This window comes from Stenella coeruleoalba (assembly GCF_951394435.1).
Source record: "Stenella coeruleoalba genome assembly, chromosome: 5".
NCBI classification, from domain to species: Eukaryota; Metazoa; Chordata; class Mammalia; order Artiodactyla; family Delphinidae; genus Stenella; species Stenella coeruleoalba.
The window spans coordinates 37,995,474-38,017,547 of NC_137150.1; the positions used below are offsets into that span (position 1 = coordinate 37,995,474).

The 22,074-nt window shown below is 38.4% G+C and overlaps 2 protein-coding genes across 20 annotated transcripts in view; one reads left to right on the forward strand and one right to left on the reverse strand.

Annotated features, from left to right (window-relative positions):
- Positions 1 to 22,074, reverse strand: part of VEPH1 (ventricular zone expressed PH domain containing 1) — a 713,106-nt gene that overhangs the window by 161,203 nt on the left and 529,829 nt on the right. For 18 of the 19 annotated variants that reach the window (XR_013828597.1, XM_079923356.1, XM_079923366.1 and 15 more), the window contains one exon: positions 1,367 to 1,533. Coding sequence is in view for 18 of the 19 variants with exons in the window: in XM_079923356.1 (XP_079779482.1) it covers positions 1,367 to 1,533 (167 nt within the window). In the remaining variant the exon portion in view is untranslated. Of the gene's footprint in view, positions 1 to 1,366; positions 1,534 to 8,908; positions 9,046 to 22,074 lie in introns of those variants that run through there. The other variant, XM_079923361.1, reaches the window with a different exon arrangement.
- Positions 8,909 to 14,225, forward strand: PTX3 (pentraxin 3). Its single transcript, XM_079923370.1, has 3 exons — positions 8,909 to 9,088; positions 9,537 to 9,941; positions 13,162 to 14,225. Exons 1-3 carry the CDS (start codon positions 8,959 to 8,961, stop codon positions 13,773 to 13,775), a joined length of 1,149 nt encoding a protein of 382 aa, XP_079779496.1. The 5' UTR covers positions 8,909 to 8,958; the 3' UTR covers positions 13,776 to 14,225.

Genomic DNA, 22,074 nt, shown 5'->3' on the forward strand with positions numbered 1-22,074 from the left:
ATATTGATATTATCAGGAAAATGGAGCGAAGATGCAGCCATATATAACCTTGGCTGACCATTAATCTGTACTGTGCACATGTCTTGGTGCCCTCCAGAATCCAATTCTACTTCCTCCTTCCTGGCAGCCTCTAGTTTCTATGTGAGTATCCTCAGGGTTCAGGAGAAGCTGCAGGGGTAGAGCATGTGTCTGAAACAGAGACTGTCAGGACTTTGGTTTGGATGTTGTAGGAAAGCATACTGCTTAGAGAACCCCTAGCCCCATCTGGAGCCCACAAGGAGAAATCCTACAGAAAATGAGAGCCAACACCGAGAAATCAAAAATCTGAGAAATGGAGATACAGAAGCTGCTCTGCTCACATATTTGAGCCCCTGATCAAGCCTCATCTGAAGGTTTTACCCCATTGCATGTGCTAATAAATTCTTTTTGTTTAAACCACTGTGGGTTGGGTGTTTGGTTACTGATAATCACAAGCATCCTAATTATTACAATCTTTTACTTGAATCCAAATAACAAGTAATCTGCTATCTAGAAAGTGAGGCTTTGCTCTCACTGCAGTCTGATTTCCCCATAACTCAAGGCATGTGTAGGTCTCCCCCTTGGCCCTATCTGAGAAACTGTAGATTCCTAGGACTGCACGACCACACTGACCTTTCACTAAAGCTGTCCTAAATGGCTACAGATTTGCACATTGGTTGTGTTTGTATTACTGTACTTGTGGTGGTTAATTTCATGTGTCAGCTTCACAGAGTCAGAGGGTGCCCAGCTATTTGGTTTAACATTACTCTGGGTATGTCTGTGAGGGTGTTTCCAGATGATACTGGCATCTAAATCAGTAGAATGAGAAAGCAGATTGCCCTCTCCAGTGTGAGTGAACCACATCCAATTTGTTGAAGGCCTGCATATGACTGCTTGAGCTGGGACATCAGTCTTCCCCGGGCCTCAGGCTGGGACTTACACCCTCAGCCCTCTGGTCCTCAGGTCCTTGGACTGGAACTATATCACTCGCTCTCCTGGGTCCTCGGCTTGCAGACGGCAGATTGTGGGACTTTTTAGCCTCATAATTGCATAAGCCAACTCTAATTCCTCATGATAAATATGTATGTATGTATGTATGTACAGATAGACAGATTGATTGACAGATTCATTCTATTGCTTCTGTTTCTCTAGAGAACACTAAGACAGTATCCAACTTCTGCCATTACCTCCTCACTTTTATGATTCTAGAAGAAGTGAATGAGTGCTTTTATGTAAAGGTGAGCATGCACAGATACATGAGAGAGGAAAGCTGAAGCATACCTCCTGTCCACATACCCAGAAACAGACCCAGTTGTATGAACCATCAGGTATATAACGTAAACTTTACCTCCGGTTGCTTCCTCTTTGCAGCTACATGCAAAAGCCGTAAAAGATGGTACTGTTCTGGTTGTTCCAGCTGAGACATCAAGGCTAGGAGTTCTGTCAGGTGTCTGTTAATTGGCTGAGGCTGCTTATCGTACACAGCAGGTAACACCCTCAACAACATGGCATTACCTGTTGAAGGAATAATAACAGAAATGATGACTTTATCAGCCCATGAGCCATAGAATACCATTATTATCAATGCAACAAATTTTGGACCTCCTCACATATTAAACAGCACAGACTAATGGCCAAATCCTCTGCTAAAAATAACATGGTACCTTATTCTGAAAAATCACTGAATCATTATTTAAACAGATTCCATAAAAGGGAATATTTTATGATATGATCAGCATTATTATCTAATGAAAATTTTTCCTGAGTAATGCACCATGGGGAAAAGAAAATTTGACAGTAACCAGACAACACCCTTGAGAAGGAAACAGTTCCAATAAAGAATTCCTGACGAAAAGCAACATTTGGATGCTGTTTAAATGAAAACTAAGCGGTGACATAAGCATGAATGAAACTGAACTAAAAAAAAAAAAGTGCAGAGGAATGTATTCATGTTCCTGAGAGATATGGAGGCACGATTCAGACAACTGATACGTGGAAACTATGCCTTATTTTTACGAATAGTTAGAAAAGTAGCAATGCAAATTTAGATCCCCAATTTCTGCACTATTTCAAGGGAAGTTTACACTCAGGTTGTTTCTCACAGGTGACCTGCCTCAAAGACTTGTATGGACAACTGGGTTTAAAATGGCGGAACCTGAAGAAAAAAATATGATGTAAGGTTTGCAGGGACTCATCAGCAAACAACATATGGGAAACATCTGCTTATCATTTTATGGTATGGATTTTTTCGAAAAATCCTCTCAAGAACTTAAATGTCTCAGAATTTGTTTCTAGGGATTTCTCGAACAAGAATTTTCTTGCTTCTATTTACTTTAAATTTGGCTCTGTATATAGAAGACTTACACAGAAAGAATCAAATAAGCAGTGATTATACATGTGTAGACCCTTACTAAATGGTGGGGACATTTAGATATGAGGATTAAGAAAATAAGGCCAGAATTTTCAGAATCTCTATGACTAAATTTAATGAAAGGGTGATCCTGGGTCATGGTGAATATATCTTGGTGACGATAAATAATGAGAATTGCTTTTTCCACACATGGTTCATAGAATTAGTCTCAAACAGATTTTAGGCATATGCTCACAGACTCCAAGGTATTGGAAATATTCAGGTTTTTTTTTTAATGTAAAAAACATTGTTTTATTTTTTAATTTATTTTTGCTTATTTTTACTAATTTTACTAAGAGCTTTTTCTTAAAGGATCAGGAATTGTCAATGTCATGCCCAATCTCTACAAAGCACATTAGCTCATAGAACTTAGCTATGTAGACATACTGATTAACTGCTAAAAAAGGTCACAATAAATGGAACTGTCATTGTAATTGAAGACAGGAACAATACTCATTAAAGGTCCTGGGACCCCTGAAGAGGGAAAACCCAGATTAGTCATCTTTAGCTGACTTGGATTTTGATCAAAGAATACAAAAATAAATAAGGGCTTTTTTAAAAATTTGAAACTGATGAAGACACTTTGGTGTAGAAATCCTATAAATTTCATTCATAAACTAATATATTCTTCTTCATTATGAAATATTTCAAGCCATTAGACAAATATAGGCAAAAATATAAGGACCACTGGTGTGCCTACCAACCAGCTTTACCAAAACTTAACCTTGTACCATAATTGCTTCCCACCCCACTCACTTCCTTTTCTCCCCAGAGGCAACCACCAACCTGAAATTGGTGTTTACCATCTTCGTGAATGTTTTTACACTTCAATTGTATGTGAATATATCAATAAGCATTTACAGTGTTCTTTGCATGCTTTAAAATTTTATATCAATAGTATATTGTACATATCTTTGTGCAACATATTTTTTCCCATCCAACATTGTATTGAAGTTTTATATCCAAGAAGTTCTCCTTCATTTATTCTCACAGCTGTATGATATTCTATTGTATAAATATGCAGCAATTTATTCATATACTATATGGTTGGAAGATTTTTATTATTGTTATTATTATTTGCTTTCACCAATAGTGCTGCAGTTTTTAGACTATTTCGTTGTGCATAAATGGGTGATATTCCCTTGGGTACTGATTCTGAGCTTAATGTGCTTAGAAATGACGTGGGCAACTTGTTAAAACACAGATACTGATTCAACAGATTGGAGGTACAGCCTGAGAATCTGAATTTCTAACAGGCTCTCAAGTGATGTTGATGGTCCCTGGACCACATAATTAAGTAGCAAAGCAGTGGGGTTTTCCCTCGGAGTTAAGTTTCTAGATGTTCCAAAATTTCTTTGCAACGTGGTTGTAGTAGTTTTCTATAGCTGCCATAAGAAACTGACAAAAACTGTGGCCTCAAATAACACAAATTTATTATCTTATATTTCCATAATACAGAAGTCTGGCATGAGTCTCACTGGGCTAAAATCCAGGTACTGGAAGGCCTGGGATCCTTCCTGGAGGTTGTAGGAAGGAACCGTTTCTTGGCTTTTCTAGCTTCTGGAGACCACCAGCATTCCTTGCTTTGGGGTCTCCTTCCTCCATCTTCAAAGTCAGCTACAGAGCAACTCTTTGATCCTGCTTCTGTCACTACACCTCTTCCTCTGCTTCTCTCTTCTGCCTCTCTTCCACTTAAGCACCCTTGTGGTGACACTGTGTCCATCTGGATAATCTAAGATTATCTCCTTATATGGTAACCTTAATTCCATCTTCTGTGCAATGAAACACAACATGTTCACAGGTCATGGGGATTAAGATGTGGATATCTTTGGGGAGGGGTTCATTATTCTGCCTACCATCACGATTATAACAATTTACATACCCACCAGGAGCATGAATGTTTCTGTTGCCAACATTTGGTCTTGACAGACATCGGTTTTTGCCAATCTGATGGGGTGTAAGGTGACACCTCATTTTTTGTTTTAATTTTCATTTATTTACTCACTTGTAAGGCTGAGCACCATTTTTATATGTTTTCAGGTCATTTCCTCTGCCGTGATTTGGCCATTCATATCCTTTACTTATTTTCGATTGGGATGTTTGTGTTTTCTTATTGATTTGTAGAAGTTCCTTATTTATTCTGGATACTAATATTTGGTCTATTAGTTTTAAAGTTGCAATCCTAATGGAGTTGATTTTTAAATTTTTTATTTTGTGGTTTTTAAAGATTTTGTTATTGAGAAATTTTTCCCTAATATAATGAATATGTTCATAAAAATATTCTACTATATTTTCTACTAAAAGCATTATGATTCTTTTTTAAATTTATTTTATTTATTTGGCCGCGTTGGGTCTTCGCTGCTGCGTGCAGGCTTTCTCTAGTTGCGGCGAGTGGGGGCTACTCTTCGCTGCAGTGCATGTGCTTCTCATTGCAGTGGCTTCTCTTGTTGCAGAGCACGGGCTCTAGGCGCGCAGGCTTCAGTAGTTGTGGCTCTCGGGCTCTAGAGTGCAGGCTCAGTAGTTGTGGCGCACGGGCTTAGTTGCTCCGTGGCATGTGGGATCTTCCTGGACCAGGGTTCGAACCTGTGTCCCCTGCAATGGCAGGCGGATTCTTAACCATTGTGCCACCAGGGAAGACCTATGATTTCGTTTTTATGTTTGTCTTTAATCCATCTGGATTTTACTTTTTGTATATATGAGGAAGGGATCTAATTATAAATATATATTTGTGTGTATATAAACAATTGTCCCAGATCAATTTATTGAGTGGCCAACTGTTTCCCTTCTGATTTGTAATACCTCTTTCATATATAAAGTTTCCCATGTATCTGGATCTGTTTCTGGTTATTTGTCATACCTTCACCAATTATATATTTTCTTCATTATAATAACTTTATAATAAATCATTATATCTCACAGGGCAAATTTCTTCATCTTCTACTTCAAATTCCTCTACTTTATATAAATTTTACCATTAGTTTGTCAACTTCCTTGAAAAACTAGGTTAGGATTTTTTCTTCACATTGAATATATAGACTAATTTGGAATAATTGACATCTCTGTGAAACTGAGTTTTCTTATTCAAGAACTTGATATATTCTTCTATCTATGTAATTTTTTTATGTCTTTCAAAGTTTTGTGATACTAGCTGTACCTTATATATCTTTTGTTAAATAGATTCCTAGGTATTCCATATTTGTTGTTGCTATTGTAAATGAAAGTTTTTGGTCTTTTAAAGATATCTTCTATTTATGTGCTGCATTAAGAAAGCAACTGATTTTTGTACATTGACCTTTCATCCAGCAAAAGTTTAGTTCTTTTATTAATAAACTGTCTTCAGAGTCTCTTAGATTTTCTGCATATAGATAATCAACTTACAATAACTGATGAAAACTTCGTTTCTTTCCATCCTTATTCCTTACATTTCTTTTTTGTCCTACTTTACCGGCTGGGACCTCAAACACTTTGATGAATAGAACCAGTGTCCACTGGTATCGTTTTATTATTCCTGTCTTTAGAGAGTATGTTTCTAAGGATTCATCATAATGTATGTACATGTTTCTACACATTTTTGGTATTTAGATTTTATCAGTTTAAGTTCCTGTCTTTTTCCTAGTTTGAACATGAATGAGTGTTGAATTTTATTAAACGATTTTTCTGCACCTGTCCACATGACCATATGATTTCTCCTTTAACTTGTTATTGTAGTAAATTAATGAATATTCTAATGTTTAATCAATCTTATACTCTTAGAATACACTCAGCTTGGTTATGATGCATTTTAATGCATAGATTGCTGGATTTTGGCTCATACTTCATTTAGAGCTTTCACATCTATATCCTTAAATGAGACTGACTTGCAGTTTTCCTTTCTTGTACTGACCTTGTCTCTTTTTAGTATCATACTTACTAGACATATAAAAAGAATTTAGTGCATTCCTGCACACTCTATTCTCAGAGGCCGTTTATATAAAATGGGGATTACATGTTCCTTGCTTGGTAGAACTTGCTTATCAAACCTTCTGAGCAATGTTCCATATATTTCATCATATCAAAATTTAAATTATGTAGTTTAAATTTCCGTATCCTTTCGCAGTTTTTTGGCATTTGAATGATCAGTTATGACAGAAGTGAACCTATCAGTTATGAGAAGTACGTTAAAATCTGTCTTTATGATTATGGATTTGTCAATTTCTTCTTATAAGTCTGTCAATATTTGGCATATTTTTTTGAAACTACCAGATAGTTCTGAGATATCTTCCTGGTAAAGCATTTCATCATAATTTAATTTCTCTCTTTGCTTTAAAGTCTACTTTTAATAAAGATGTTAAAATGAAAAAAAAAATCCCTCAGCAAAAATAAAAAATAAAAAAAAAATAAAGTCTACTTTTGACTGATATTAATACTTAACTATGCTAGCTTTTTTGAATTGCCCTTGTTTGGTATATTCTCTCACCACTTTTAAATTTTTTTGTTTTCGAGATTTCTAGATTCTTATGTTTTATGTGTGACTCTTGTAAGTGACTTATAGCTGGACTTAAAAAATATTTCTATCTGACAAACATTTGTCTCTTAACTGAAAGTTTGTTTCATTAATATTTATAGTGATTACTGGTATATTTGGATTCATTTTTACATTACATTGTGCTTTTTACTTATCTTGCTCTGTCTATGCTTTTCTTCCCTACTTCACTGCTTCCTATTGAATAGGTCAAGTTTTTTTTTTTTTTTTTTAATTCACTCTATTCCTTCCATTTGGACATTTTATTTCCTTTTGGTTTTGGTGGCTGTCCTTTAAAAGACAAACATTCTTGAACTAACAAAGAAAAATTAATTTTCCTGTCTTGAACAATGAAAGGATTTTAGAGTTACTTTCTTAGCTCTTTCTTCCAGTTCCTTAATATTCTCTTCAGCTTCAGCCTAATTTGTCATTTAATCCATTCCTTGAATGTTTTAAAAATTTCAATTAACTTTTTTTTAATTCTAGAAGTTATATTTGATTCTTTAAAAAATATCAGTGTCTTTTTCTTTTTTCATGTTTCCAATTCCTTCTTGTAGATCTTAAATCACTTTAAACACACTTATTTTCTAGTTTCTAGCTGATATTTTAAATAAGTGAAATTCTTGAGGGAGGGGTGTCTAATCCCTTTTGGTTTCTGTTGGTTCTAATTTATGGTGGATTGTTCCCTCATATGTTTAAATAATTTTTATTATGAATTTATTTTTAATAATAAATATGTGTCAGACAGTATACATTTGAATCTGGAACATGTATGAGGGCAGGCCCAAAGTCACAAACTCTCAGAGACCCTGTAGAGTTCAGTCAAAGAGAGCTATGCTTACTTCTCACTTTCTTGAGCTAGGGCAGAGACCAACTGAAATCCAATAGGTAACTCCTCATCCTGGCCTAAGCCTTGTTCCCATATGGCCATTAACACTTGGTTATCACAGAACGGACAACATGTCCTCCCCTTCACCTCCCCTCGGGGCAGGGGGCCTAGCATCAGCTCTTGGGTCTGTTTTTGGTTCCCTCTCTTTGGCCTCTGGATATCTCCCTTACTTTATTGGAAGCTTATTTGTACATTTTAAGTTCTTATTATTATTCTAATGTAAACACATTTCTAGGTTTTTTTTTCACCAGAGTTTTCAGCTTATATAGATCTCCATATATTGGCAGAAGCAGGAATCCCTAAATTTACTTTAGAAATATGATCTTTGACTCTAAGCCTAGTGAAATAATATATCCACATAATTTCAGGTTATGAAAAGAAACACACCTAAAATCAGTTAATTCCTTTTCCCCAGCTCCTTCTCATTCTAGGTTTACCAGTTTTGCTGTGTTTGTCATTAGAAAGTCCATTTATAAAAGTATAGTTGCAACTCCAGAAGGATTAAAGGTGGAATAACTCGGAATGGATTTGGCTTCTAGAGCCATACAAATTTTTACTGTGTTGGTTTATCTTGAAATCAGAGTAACTTTCACAGTTTAGACCTGTAAAACTGTGTACAAAGAAAAGCGAAAAGAAGTTTTCTATACATAACGGTGGTGAAACAATGCGAGTGCACACAAAATGCTGAAATGATGCTCTTGCTTTCACACCTCTATGCCTGCTGAATTATTTCTCCCCCTAATACCCCTCCCCTCCCTCTCATCCTTCAGTGCTACCAATTCAAGTTACAACAGCTAATCCCCAGGGGGAGACAGTCCTAGCCCAGTCTCCCCACCTCTTTCGCCTCTGACCCTCTTCCAATTAATCTGACTGCAGTGCAAACCTTTGTGGTTTACTATTGTGCAACTCCCCACGTCTCCTTCGCCCTCCCACCCACCCCTCCCCCTCCAATTCAGGGGAACTCCCGTGAACGCAGTGCCACTGGCATTACTCATTCATCCCCATTCAGACCTTCCCCAGCATTTATTAAGGGCTCTCAGCTCCTGCCTCTCACTCTCCTCCGCTGCTTCTCCACTCACTTGAGAGCCTCTTGCCTCGTCCCCTCCCGACGTCTGTGGGAAGAACTTTGTCTCTTCAGCAATGCATCTCCCTGTGATTCTGTTTTGTGCTCTCTGGTCTGCAGTGTCGGCCGAGAACTCGGATGAATATGAGCTCATGTATGTGAATCTGGACAATGAAATAGACAATGGACTCCATCCCACTGAGGACCGTAAGTTCATTTTAACTGTTTCTCTGCTAACCCTAATTACATATCCGCCTCTTTGGGTCTAAGTATTATACATATATTTTGTAGCCAATGAAATAAGCAAAAAAATTAGTTTGTTTTACAAAAGAGAAAAGCACGTTAGGGAAGGGAGCGTTTTCAAAAAGTTACTTCTGTCAGAGATACATAATGGGTCGAACTGTATGAAATCGCCTATATTCTCGTTTTGAGCTCCATGAACGGCAATTTCATAGAGTTCAACTTCATATAAACTCGCATGGTTTCTGTCATACTCGAGATATTTACATGCTGGTTTTTTGCAGGTATCCTGAAAGGAAAGGGGGGGGGGGTACTGGGGATGAGTACTTGGGACCACCGAGGGAGGTCGGCATTTTACAAGGCACACCCGAGGAGGGCCTGGGCGGGTCGGTAACGCGTGTGTCCCGTTCTCTAGCTACGCCGTGCGACTGCAGTCGGGAGAACTCCGAGTGGGACAAGCTTTTCATCATGCTGGAGAACTCGCAGATGCGGGAGGGCATGCTGCTGCAGGCCACCGACGACGTCCTCCGGGGTGAGCTGCAGAAGCTGCGGGCCGAGCTGGGCCGGCTGGCGGGCAGCCTGGCGAGGCTGTGCACGCCGGTGGCCCCCGCCGAGGCCAGGCTGGCCCAGGCGCTGGATGAGCTGCTGCAGGCGAGCCGCGACGCGAGCCGCAGGCTGGCGCGCCTGGAGGAAGCCGGGGCGCTGCAGCCGCAGGAGGAGGCGGGGCGGGCCCTTGGCGCAGTGCTCGAGGAGCTGCGGCAGACGCAGGCCGACCTCCGCGCTGTGCAGGGCTGGGCGGCAGGACGCTGGCTGCCAGCAGGTGAGGACGCTGGACCGGGCGGGGACCCCCACGCGGCTTCGTTCTCGGAGCGCGAGTTGCGGGAAGCCGAGTCAGCCAACCCTCTACGGGAGGCTTTAGTGAGAAGAAACACACACACACACCCTTCTGTTTCTCCATGCATGGTCACAGAGCTCAGACACACCATACAAGGCGGGAAAATTGCTTTCAAAAGTAGTCTCCAGTCCCGAGGAATCCAGAGGATAGATGTGCACGTAATCATCACAGTCTTGAAATAGACGTCAAGGGGCCCCACACTGACACCCGATCCGACCAGGCGTTACAGGAGCTCTATTGGCCGGTTATAACCGTGACCTCTCTCGGTGTCAGCTTCCCTCCGTTAGGGATTTCCACTTCGTCTAATTTTAGCCGGCTTCTCTCTTTAGGGGAGCTCTGGTTCCCCGCGCTATTTCAGGGCACAGCCTAATTTTTAGGAAGGTTTTCCAATCCCTGGGCTGGCCCCTCCTCCCTGCCTGTTCCAAACAAAAGACTTGAGGCTGAATCTGATCTCCCAAGGGGTCCCCCCAGCCCTCGGGTCTGTGAAATGAGCGCCAGAGTGAGGTCCAGGGTGTGAGGTTTGGAATAAACCAGAGGCTGAGGGATCCAAAGAGAGACAGTAAGATGTAGGAGCCAACTGGTATCCAGGTGGCACCCCAGGGATGAGGAGGATCAGGGTGAAACAGGAGAGAGGCAGTTCAAACCAGATGCAACCTGTCGAAGTCCCATTTAATACTAAGTGAATTTTCAAACACATGTGAGCTCAAAATAATACATTCGAAAGACAGTTCAAGGAAATAAAGAGTAGATTTGGAGCCAAGTAACACTCCTTTGTAAGTCAAAATTTCTAAGAAATGGTGATGTAACAATTGTGGGTTACATTAGAAAATCTGTGTCCTATGTAAGAAAATATGACTTACACTTTCCCTGAGCATCTTATGAACAGAAAACAATTACAAAAAGCACCATCCTTTCTTTATGTCCAATAAAGCAACTCTTATTGGATGGGGTAGGAGAAGAATCATGCATGTGTGAGAGCATGTTGCATTTAAAATTGCAGAAACCATACCAGAATATGAGTCTTTCCTAAATAACTGAGGACTATCAGTACAGAACATATTTTTTAAAATATTAAGTAGGGCTTCAGAGGGGGGAAAAATCATAAAATCAAACATACAATAGATCCTCAATGTAAGTGACAAGGAGACAAATTATAATTCTTTAGCTGTTTTAATGGATGAAATTTCTTGTCTTTTGCAAACCATGTATAAATCATTGTACATATCACATACCAGGAAAACTGAAGAATTACGCTGTTTCACTTCCACCTCTGCATACTAGTTAGAGCAGAAGAGGGATGTATTTCTGAATTCAAAAATGTTAATTTCTTATTATAATACATCCTCTACTAATACTTTTACCCACATGCTTTGATTTCTTCTCTCTTGGTTTCCTGCCAGCTTGGCTCCTAAGGGATTCCTAATCATTCTGTTGTCAGCCTCTTAAGAACCTGGTTTTAATTCTGTTTGGTCTTTGATAATATAATCAGAAAAACCTATTAGTTAAAAGCCATTTCATGAGAGAGTTTCTGACATTTTAAAGACATATCAAGAGCCTCAATCACTGGCCCCCAAAAGAAGCCACAAAAAAACTTGTCAACATGCAGTTCTACTCCATGAACTCACATAACCAGTGCAGCCAACAGGGGAAGCTGGGTCTCTGAGAAGCAATCAAGAAAGGCTTTGGAATGCAATCCTAACTGCCTGGGCTTATTTAAACAGGAAATCAGTTCATGAGATTGTAGTTGGCACCCTCTCTGAACACTACTGAAACATTACAGAGAGTATGTCAAATGCCCATGCATATGGTGATCTTTTGTTCCATGATCTTTGATTGATTTAAATAACATAGCTAGAAAAGCATGTACCTACCAATTTCATCTGAAAAAAGAATCAACACCTCATTAAAAATTAATTTAAAAAAATCTTCAGAAATTCAAATTATTCAGTGAAAAAGTTAATACCAAAGTATGACAGGACCAATTTTGTGCTTTAGTATGATAGTTATTTTTCTAGGATTTTCTGAACCTCATTATCTTCTCTGACTATTTCTAAAGGATAAGGTCCATCTGCTTAATTTTTTCAGGATGGAGCCTAGCCTTCAGCCACTTGTAGGCAGTTAGCTTAGTTTACCACACTTTGCATGGATATTTGGTTCCTGTAAGTTCTATTCACCAGTTAGTCTTTAAAAGCTCTGAGAGTTTGCTTTTTAAAGGTATCTTATGGTAAATCTTCTTTAGGTTGTTATAAACTGAATACCTAGCCCTACTTTAGATTTTTTAAAATTCTTTCTTTATATGGTCTTTTATGCATATATGAGGTTAGCACAAGGCAGAGCTCACTTGTTAAAGGCTTTAGCACATTATTTCCTAGAGACACCTAAAAGGTCTTCACTTCAGCAGCTGCAGCTCCCTGACTTGGCCATGTGACCTGGAGATGGACAGAGGTGGGAATTTACTAAGCTCCCAACCCCCAAGTTTGAAAGTCTCCTTCTAAGTGCGTATTAGCAGAAATATATACTCTATCCGACCCCTCGGAAGAATTCACTCTTCCTTAAAGGTTTTCTGTTACGGCTTACATAGCATTTATAAGCATGTGGACAGAGTAAGAATTTTTAAGCATATCTTTGGTCCACAGAGCTCTTCTCGACTGCTACATGCTTGTTCTTTACGGACTTGCAGAATATTACAAGGAGAATGGAAGAGCCTTTGACAGATAACTATAAAGCCTGGAGAGACTGTGGGGCTCATCGAAAGCAACACAGCTTACTAGTAGTAAAACAAACTGAATTCCAGCTCTTTTAGCCAAATCCAGGGCTTCTTCTACCACTAAGAGGCAATGCAGTGTGCTGGTTAAGGGTGTGGCTCCTGCTGCCAGAGTGCCCAAGTTCAAACCCAATTTTACCATTTCTCTGTGTGCCTTCTTTTCCATTTACATGCTTCTGAATGAGACAGTTGATTTTCCTTATTCCTGTTTTCTTTCCTTTATAGAGATTTTATACTTGGGCGCCTCAAGTCATAACATATTGCTGCATATAGTTTTTAACCGTAGTCATTAAAAGGCCCATCCTAAAATGCCTAACTGCCAGAATCATTTCGGAATGAATTTGTATTTTCTTTCATATTCTTACTCCCTTGCTACTCTAGGTTGTGAAACAGCGATTTTATTCCCCATGCGTTCCAAGAAGATTTTTGCAAGTGTGCATCCAGCAACACCAATGAAACTTGAGGCTTTCAGTGCCTGCATTTGGGTCAAAGCCACAGATGTGTTAAACAAAACTGTCCTGTTTTCCTATGGCACAAAGAGGAATCCGTATGAGATCCAGCTGTACCTCAGCTATCAGTCCATCGTGCTTGTGGTGGGTGGAGAGGAAAACAGACTGGTCACCGATACTGTGATTTCCCTGGGAACGTGGACCCATCTGTGCAGCACCTGGAATTCAGAGAAAGGGCACGTGGCCTTGTGGGTAAATGGTGACCTGGTGGCCGCCACTGTAGACATGGCCATGGGTCACGTTGTTCCCGAAGGAGGAATCCTGCAGGTTGGCCAAGAAAAGAACGGCTGCTGTGTGGGTGGTGGCTTTGATGAGACATTAGCCTTTTCTGGCAGACTCACGGGCTTCAACATCTGGGATCATGTTCTCAGCAATGAAGACATAAGAAAGACCGGAGGAGCAGAGTCCTGTCACATCCGGGGCAATGTGGTTGGGTGGGCAGTCACGGAGATTCAGCCCCACGGAGGAGCGCAGTACATTTCTTAAGTGTGGTGAAACTCTACTTAAAGCCAAAGAAAGAAACTCACATTTTAAGCATATGCCACTTGGGAAGGTCTAAAAACCTGAATGCATTACTAAGAACACTTGAGACTAATGAAGGAGAGAGTTGAGATCAATCTTTATTTATCTTGGCAAAATACTGAATAAATAGTCGAAGGGGAGACATTGGAGAAGGCTTTTGGGGATATTGTTACTAGACTTTATGCCATGTGCTTTCAGATTAATGCTGTGTCTTTGTCAGATAAACTCTCAAATAATGAAAAAAGACTGTATGGTTGAACAGAAGGACAATTGTTTTACTTTTCTTTGGCTAATTTTGTTTTGGCCAGAGATGAATTTTACATTGGAAGAATAATAAAATAACATTTGTTGTCCACTGTTCATTGTATTTGGTACATACCTTATTATGAAAAAATGATGATAGAACATATTTATACTACCATGTGACTTAACAAATACAAATGTAGTGTGTGTTATAATCAAATGTCATTTTTTGAGGAGATAGTTATATAAGTTATATTGTAAAATGGTTTTGTATTAATTTTATTGAGACTATTTTTGTAAATCTCTTCTGTAAATAAAATATTTTATAAAAATGAGTCCATGTCATCTAATTATAAATTTAAAATGTTTGGGAGCAAATCCACACTTTTTTTTAATCTAAAGCAGGCAATTAGTTTTCAGATACTAATCTGTTATGTAAATAGTAATAGTTACTATCGTTAGAAACAAACTATAGAGTTGTTTTAAGCATTGGCTTCCTATAAATCATAGGCAAGAAATATGATCTTGGCTAAGTCAATTCATCTCTCTGGGTTTTAGTTTCTTCAACTGAGAAATCAAGGAATTGAAGAAATAATGATTCCTTCCAATTTGATGATGCTATGAGCATATACAACTTTCTGTCCCATGTATACAGGGGAAAAAATATGAATTATATTCAGAGTTCCTCAGATTCACATGATACCTGCAAGAGATGGTTTAGGACTGTTATTGGGGAGATCTAAAAATCTGGAAAAGAAACAATGACTTCTGCCCTTAGTACACATCCCATTCTCTTACGCATAAAGGAGAGAACAGTCAAGTCCCTTCAACCTGTAGATGGGGAGATAACTCTCTACCACACTAATGTTCTCTTCCTGTAGAGGCGACGCAAGCAAGGGCTGACAGAAGAACCACAAAGCCACATGTGAACATCAGTAGGAAAAGTGGTAGAACCACAGTGATGATGTGTCCACCTAAAGGTAGGACCTGAACAACCACAGGTCATCTCCTGTTCATGAGGTGTGGAGAAGGGAGCCAGGAGTAATTGTCAAACCACATTTTGTAACTAACTATCCTGGTCTTGTCTAGACAAGTTGTTTAACTCCTCTGGAACTTCTCAGTAAAAGGAGGGGGTTAAACTCTTAGTGTCCAGGGCTTCCCTGGTGGCACAGTGGTTGAGAGTCCGCCTGCTAATGCAGGGGACGCGGGTTCGTGTCCCGGTTTGGGGGGATCCCACGTGCCGCGGAGCGGCTGGGCCTGTGAGCCATGGCCGCTGGGCCTGCGCGTCCGGAGCCTGTGCTCCGCAGCGGGAGAGGCCACAACAGTGAGAGGCCTGCGTACCGCAAAAAAAAAAAAAAAAAAAAAAAAATCATAAAAAAAAAAAAAAAAAAACTCTTAGTGTCTAGTGAAATTCTATAAATCTAGGAATCTTTGAAGATATACTCATGGTATCAATACAGCTTCACCCTACTCGTGAGACCCACAAAGCCAGAGTGAAGTGTCTCAAAGAAAATCCTTCCCAGTTTTGAGGTCACAGGTCAGTCTCAGACACTCGGAGATTACATAATTCAAGGTTACAGTCCCTGTTTAGCCACTGTCTATGACTCTGAATGCTGAGCTGAAGGAGGAAATACTTGACCGAACCTTCAGCAGAGAGTTAGGCATGCTTTCAATTCCTTTTCACATTTCAGCATGAATTACATCTGTTCAAGAGACCCAAGATGATGCTGGCCAAGAGATATGCAAATTCATATGCTGATAGAGTTAAATGTAAGGGAACTTTTAATTTTTAACAGGAATTACATGTTGAAGGCAGAGAAGAAACAAACTGAAAAAAAGAAAGTAACCCTTGAGTTACTAAAGTAGAAATTACCTCTGCTACAGCAGTAAATCTGGATAAGTGTTCTAGGGACTTCTAATTGTTCCCTGATATCGATTTTCCCTCTTTTCCTAAGTAACAGAATTCTGGTTTTAATGGTATGTATGGCCACTCGGAGTAAAGTCTCTATTTTCCAGCATCAATTGCAGCTAGATGTGGCCAAATGACTATGTTCTGGCTGATGGTGAAATAACGAATGTGATTCCCTTTCCCTTCCTCCTTCTGACCGATGGGAATATGTTAATCACGGCTGGAATTTCAGCAACCATCTCTTAGATCAAGAGATTTAGCATAACAATATAGAATAAGCTTGGGCCTTTAATATTATGAAGCTGTCTTGCCAGCCCTAGGCTGCCTGTCCCTGCACTTCTTTTACACAACAACAACAACAAAATACACCTTTATCTTTTCTTCAATCCACTATTGGTTGACCACTTAATCTAATCCTGATCCCGTGGAGCAATTTTTCGTTTTAATAAAAAAGACCAAGCACTTTATTCCCTCAAAATACTCAGACTATATGTACAAAATACACTTTACAGTCTCAGGAAGCTGGCTATCTGACTCTTTTCTTTACACTAATAGCATTTAATGAGTTTTAGAATACACAGTGTCAGCAAAAGGAGGAAGTAAGAAATGTGTAAAATAGTGATAAAATAATCTAAAGAGAAATATCAGTGTGCTGGCTTAGTCTAGCACATTGGCAAAGAGTTTCACTCACCAGGATGGTTACTGAGAGCATCATCATATTATAGCACAGTAAAAGAACTGTGCAAGATGGCTCAAGTTATTCAGAGGAAAAATTACATGTATAACTAATATATAATACATGTACAAAATATAAAATATTATGTATGTGTGCTAGAGTGACAAACTGTCCTGGTTTGCCTAGGACCAACCCAGCTTTAGTACTGATAGTCCCCTGTTCCAGGAAATCCTTCAGTCCTAGGCAAACTGTGACACTTTGTCACTCTAGTACCTACATATGTATGTAAGTAGAGCAACTTTTTTGCAGAGAGAGTATCTGAACAAGATAGAGTTGATATATTTTCCTTGTCTATTGCAATGTGAGTTGGCTTTTAATTAAGTATTAATTCCTTTAAAAAAATCCAGAACAGTTGACTATTAAGTATATATTATAGAATATTAGAGCTAGGTATTTGCAATTACTCAACTAACTTCACTTTAATAAACAGATTTGAAAACAAAGAAGAAACTATAATTGATTTTTATTTCATCTCTTCTTAAATTTTATATTAGAAAGCTCTTCTTTGAGAAGCTTACTAAGGCCAAATGTTTCCAGAACTGTATTTTAGCCACTAAGAAATAGCACTCAAAGACTTCCCTGGTGGTTCAGAGGTTAAGAATCCACCTGTCAATGCAGGGGACATGGGTTTGAGCCCTGGTCTGGGAAGATCCCATATGCCGCGGAGCAACTAAGCCCGTGCGCCACAACTTCTGAAGCCCGGGTGCCACAACTACTGAAGCCCGCGCCTAGAGCCCGTGCTCCGCAACAAGAGAAGCCACTGCAATGAGAAGCCTGCGCACCGAAACGAAGAGTAGCCCCCACTTGATGCAACTAGAGAAAGCGCACGTGCAGCAATAACGACCCACCACAGCCAAAAATAAAAAGACAGAAAAGGAAGGAAGGAAGGAAGGGAGGGAGGGAGGGAGGGAGGGAGGAAGGGAGGGAGGGAGGGAGGGAGGGAGGAAGGAAGGGAGGAAGGAAGGAGGGAAGGAAGGAAGGAAGGAAGGAAGGAAGGAAGGAAGGAAGGAAGGAAGGAAGGGAGGGCACTCAAAAAGTTAAAAATCTTGGTCAAAGTAATTGTATGTGTTCACTTATATATTCCTGGATTCAGTGAACTTGAAAACTCAGATTGCTGACCCTTGCATTTGGTTTTATAAATCTGGAGTATAGAAGAAAGCTTGCTGGGCTTGGGGTCAAAAACACAACATTCAAATCCTAGCACCATTACCCACTAACTATAAAATGTCAGGCCTGCTAACTAATCTTTATGAATCTCAAATTAGCCAAAAAACTGGGGATAACAGGACTTACCTACCTTGCTGAAGGGGCATTATGAAAATGATACAACAAGAGATAATGTATCTAAAAATGCTTTATAAACCCTAAAATAATTTTTGAAATGAAATAGTTATCATAAAAATGTTTTTCAACTTGTTCCCAGTGGATTAAATAAAAAATAAGCAAACAAAAATACAAACAAATAAATATAAAGATTCCCTTCCATTGTGAGTAAGTTATTCTCAGAGTTCGGCCCATGGATGCTTATAACTGTGCAGGCCTTATTCTACTTCACAGCAACATCTGCTGGTGAAGTCAGGAAGGTGCAAACTCTGGCGTGCATCAATCAGATCCAAGACTTGGTTAACGATTCAGAAGAGATTCTTTTCTGATTTAAGATGTGTCTCTATTTCTTGTTGCACATTTGTATTGACTTCTATAACATTATATTTAATATTTCCCTATATCTATTAATATTCAGGTTGAATATTCTTAATGAGACTACTTTGGTAGCCTGTTTTCTAGAATATTTGATTAGTAAATTCTTTCTCAACAGCCTGTAATATGGTGAACTTAAAACCTTTTCCTTGAAGAATAACTGTATCATGAATTTTTAATGGCTAAGTATCTCCCCAGAAATTACAAAACTATACAAATGGATGTGATTCTGCCTTTAATATTTTAATATGGGCTTGGTATAAAGCAGACACTCAGTGATGACAATAACGATGATGATGATTATGATGATGGTGATAAAAAGAAGAATCATGGTAACCGCTGATGAACTGTGGGCCCGGCACTGTGCAAAGTATAGCTGCTTTATCTATTTAAGCCTCACATCCACACTATTTGGTACATATTATCACTGCCACAATAAACGGGGGGTCAATTTCCTATCTCGATTTCTCTGAGACAGCTCACCAATCAGTGGTTTGAACTTTGTCTCACATTGAGAAAGAAATGAGGTGAATTTATCATAATTAACTAGACAGTCTTTTCTAGGCCATTGCCAGGAAGTCAGAAAGGAATCTGGACTCTTGCTGAGACAAGATTACATTTCTTTCCAAAGACTTTCTACTTAAGTTTCAAATCATTTGAGGTCATCTTGTGATTTGTGCCAGAGGACCGTGTAAAAGGCATATTGACAGAGAGGAATATTTCCTTATTATGATCACTGATTCAGAAATGCAGATGAAAGGACGTCACTGTTTTTAGTTTTGATAGTAGTGGTGTGCATTGCATCAGAGTTCCAAATAAAAATTTGGAAAGGATTTCCCTATAGGCTCTCAAATAATCCCTTACAGTTGGTGATACCCTCATTTTAGGGATCACCAATAATATTGTCAACTTCCTAGGTGAAAGATATGCTAACTCATGCTGCACTAAGCATTGGTTGTGCTTTTATATTCCAGTACTGGACAGGTTTAACAAAGCATTTTCACATAGCAAAGAACAAGTCTGAAGAATTATTCAGGACACTGAAAAACATATCTCCCACTCTGAAAAGGTTCTGATGTTACAAAATATTAAATTGCCCTGATATGATTTAAGCAGAAAACAAATTAATTACCCAAGGGACATCCTTGTCTTATCTTTTTAATTCAATGGGAAAGCATTCAACATTTCCTCATTAAGTATGATTTTAGATGTAGGTTTTTGCAGATATCCTTTATTAGATTAAGGATGTTCCCTCTATTGCTAGTTTGCTGAGAGGTTTTTTTTTGTTTTTAATCATGAACAGACTTTGAATTTTACAAAAGGAAAGGATATATATATATATCTTAGTTATATACATATATATATATTATATCCTCTTAATGTTTCAGGAAGTTCTCCAAAATTCCTAGATTGCATTCTTTATTTTTTTTCATGAATGGATACAGAATTTTATGAGATGCTTTTACTGATCAAATGACTTTTTTCCCTTTTAGTCTTTTACCGTGGAGAATTACATCTTGAATATTGTCATCCTTGAATTCCTGGGATAACTTTTATAAAAAGAGGATAACAATAGTTCCTCCCTCATAAGTTATTAGGAGAATTATATGAGTTAAAAGACTAGTACCTGGTACAGAGCAAGAACTCAACGAATGTTAACTATTATATTCTTTATGCATTGCTAGAATCACTTTGCTAAAATTTTTGTGATTTGTGCATCTCTGTTTATAATTAGGATGGGTCTATATTTTCCTTTCTTATATTGTCCTTTGGTATTGATATCATGGCTATACCAGCCTTATAGAATTAGCTGGAGAATGTACTTTTTTTTTTAAATTACCACATTAATTTATTGTCAACACAGCTAAGTGCAGGCAGGCATATATAATAACATGTGTAAACTACCAAGCAAGCAGAATAAAAGGGAAACTGTACTGTGATTCACCTGCAAGATACTGTGCACGTACTCATTAAAGCAGTATTTTAGGTTCTGTTTTGTAGTTTCATTAATATTGTTATACAAAAATCTGTGCCCATACATTCCCATAATGCTTTGTTTTTTCATCTTTATTGGAGTATAACTGCTTTACAATGATGTGTTAGTTTCTGCTTTATAACAAGGTGAATCAGTTATACATATATATACATATATATAGCATATATACAGTTATATATATATACACATATATATAGCATATATACATATATATAGCATATATACAGTTATACATATATATACCCCCATATCTCATCCCTCTTGCATCTCCCTCCCACCCTCCCTATCTTCTTTTTTAATTATATGAAAAAGTTTAGATAAGACTGTAATTACTCCTTGCATATTTGTTCTAATTTGCATATAATACTAAATGTGACAGGCTTTTTTTTTTTTTTTTTTGGTGGGTTGATTTAAAAATACTGACAGAATTGTCTTATTAGATATAGGGACATTCAGGTTCTCTATCTCCTTAGCGTTCAAGTATTAATACAAATCAAGACAACATTCTGCTCGTGCCTTTAATCCTTTCTCCAAAAAGGACTTTCAGAATTTCCTTCTCACTGGGAGAATTCAAAGAACACAAAACAGACAAATGGAGTCTAAGCAATTTGAATAAATGAATTCATATTTACATTTACTGTAAAAGTAAATAGTATTACTCATATACAACCATTAATAATGGGAAGTAGTAAAACATTGGCTTGGAACTAGCCTTCAGGGATAAATATTTAACCCCATTTGACATTCTCTCATGATTTATTTAAGCTTAAAGGACGCATTTGGTTTGGAATTAGGGATAGACATGTATATAACACAATTGAAAAAATATGATCAATGGAATAACACCAACCAAGGGTAAGGGGTTAGTTGCCACTGGTACACCACAAGGCTTGCCTGGCCCCATTGGGTCTACCTTTTCATTACCGTTTTAAAATGAAGATAGAGTGATTCTGTTCATAAAATCTACAGATGACAAGAACCTTGGAAGAATTGGAGATATATTGAAATGGAGGATCATTATCAGTGAGATCTTGGCATGCCAAAGAAATGAACTGAATCTCTTAATAAGTATGAAGGGATAAAAGTAAATATTTACATAAGGCTACTTTTTGGTACCCAGTATTAATTTACAACACTGTTGGCTACAGTCCTGGATTTTCAGGTTATCTACTCCTCATCCATATGGTTCTGCTGAGTTTACTATCAGCTCCTGCTCTGAGGGTGGTTCATGACCCTAGTCCGGCCAGTTGAAGTACTGTATCTCCCAGCAGCAATGATGGATTGGTTCAGAAATGGGCATGTGGTCAAACAGGGACAGTAAGACTGGATATGGAGTTTCTTTTTCTTAACTGGTATTCATGATGATGTGAGCTCATGTGAGATCTCATGATGAGAGAGGCCCATTATATGAAACATGAAAGTGAAACCAATCCACAGGAAGCAGAACCGAGTAATGACTTTTTGGGACCACATTTGAGTCCTGAATCAATCCATATGGGAAGTCTGATACATTCATGCATTTTTCAGTCATGTGTGCCAGTAAGGAGTTCCTCCTCCTTCTTCTCCTTCTCTTCCTCTTCTTCATCATCATCATCAAGCTATTTATACCTGGGTTTCTGTTACTTAAGCTATAACTAATTGGTAAAATGGGATAATAATAGGACTTCTGTTATGGAATTCT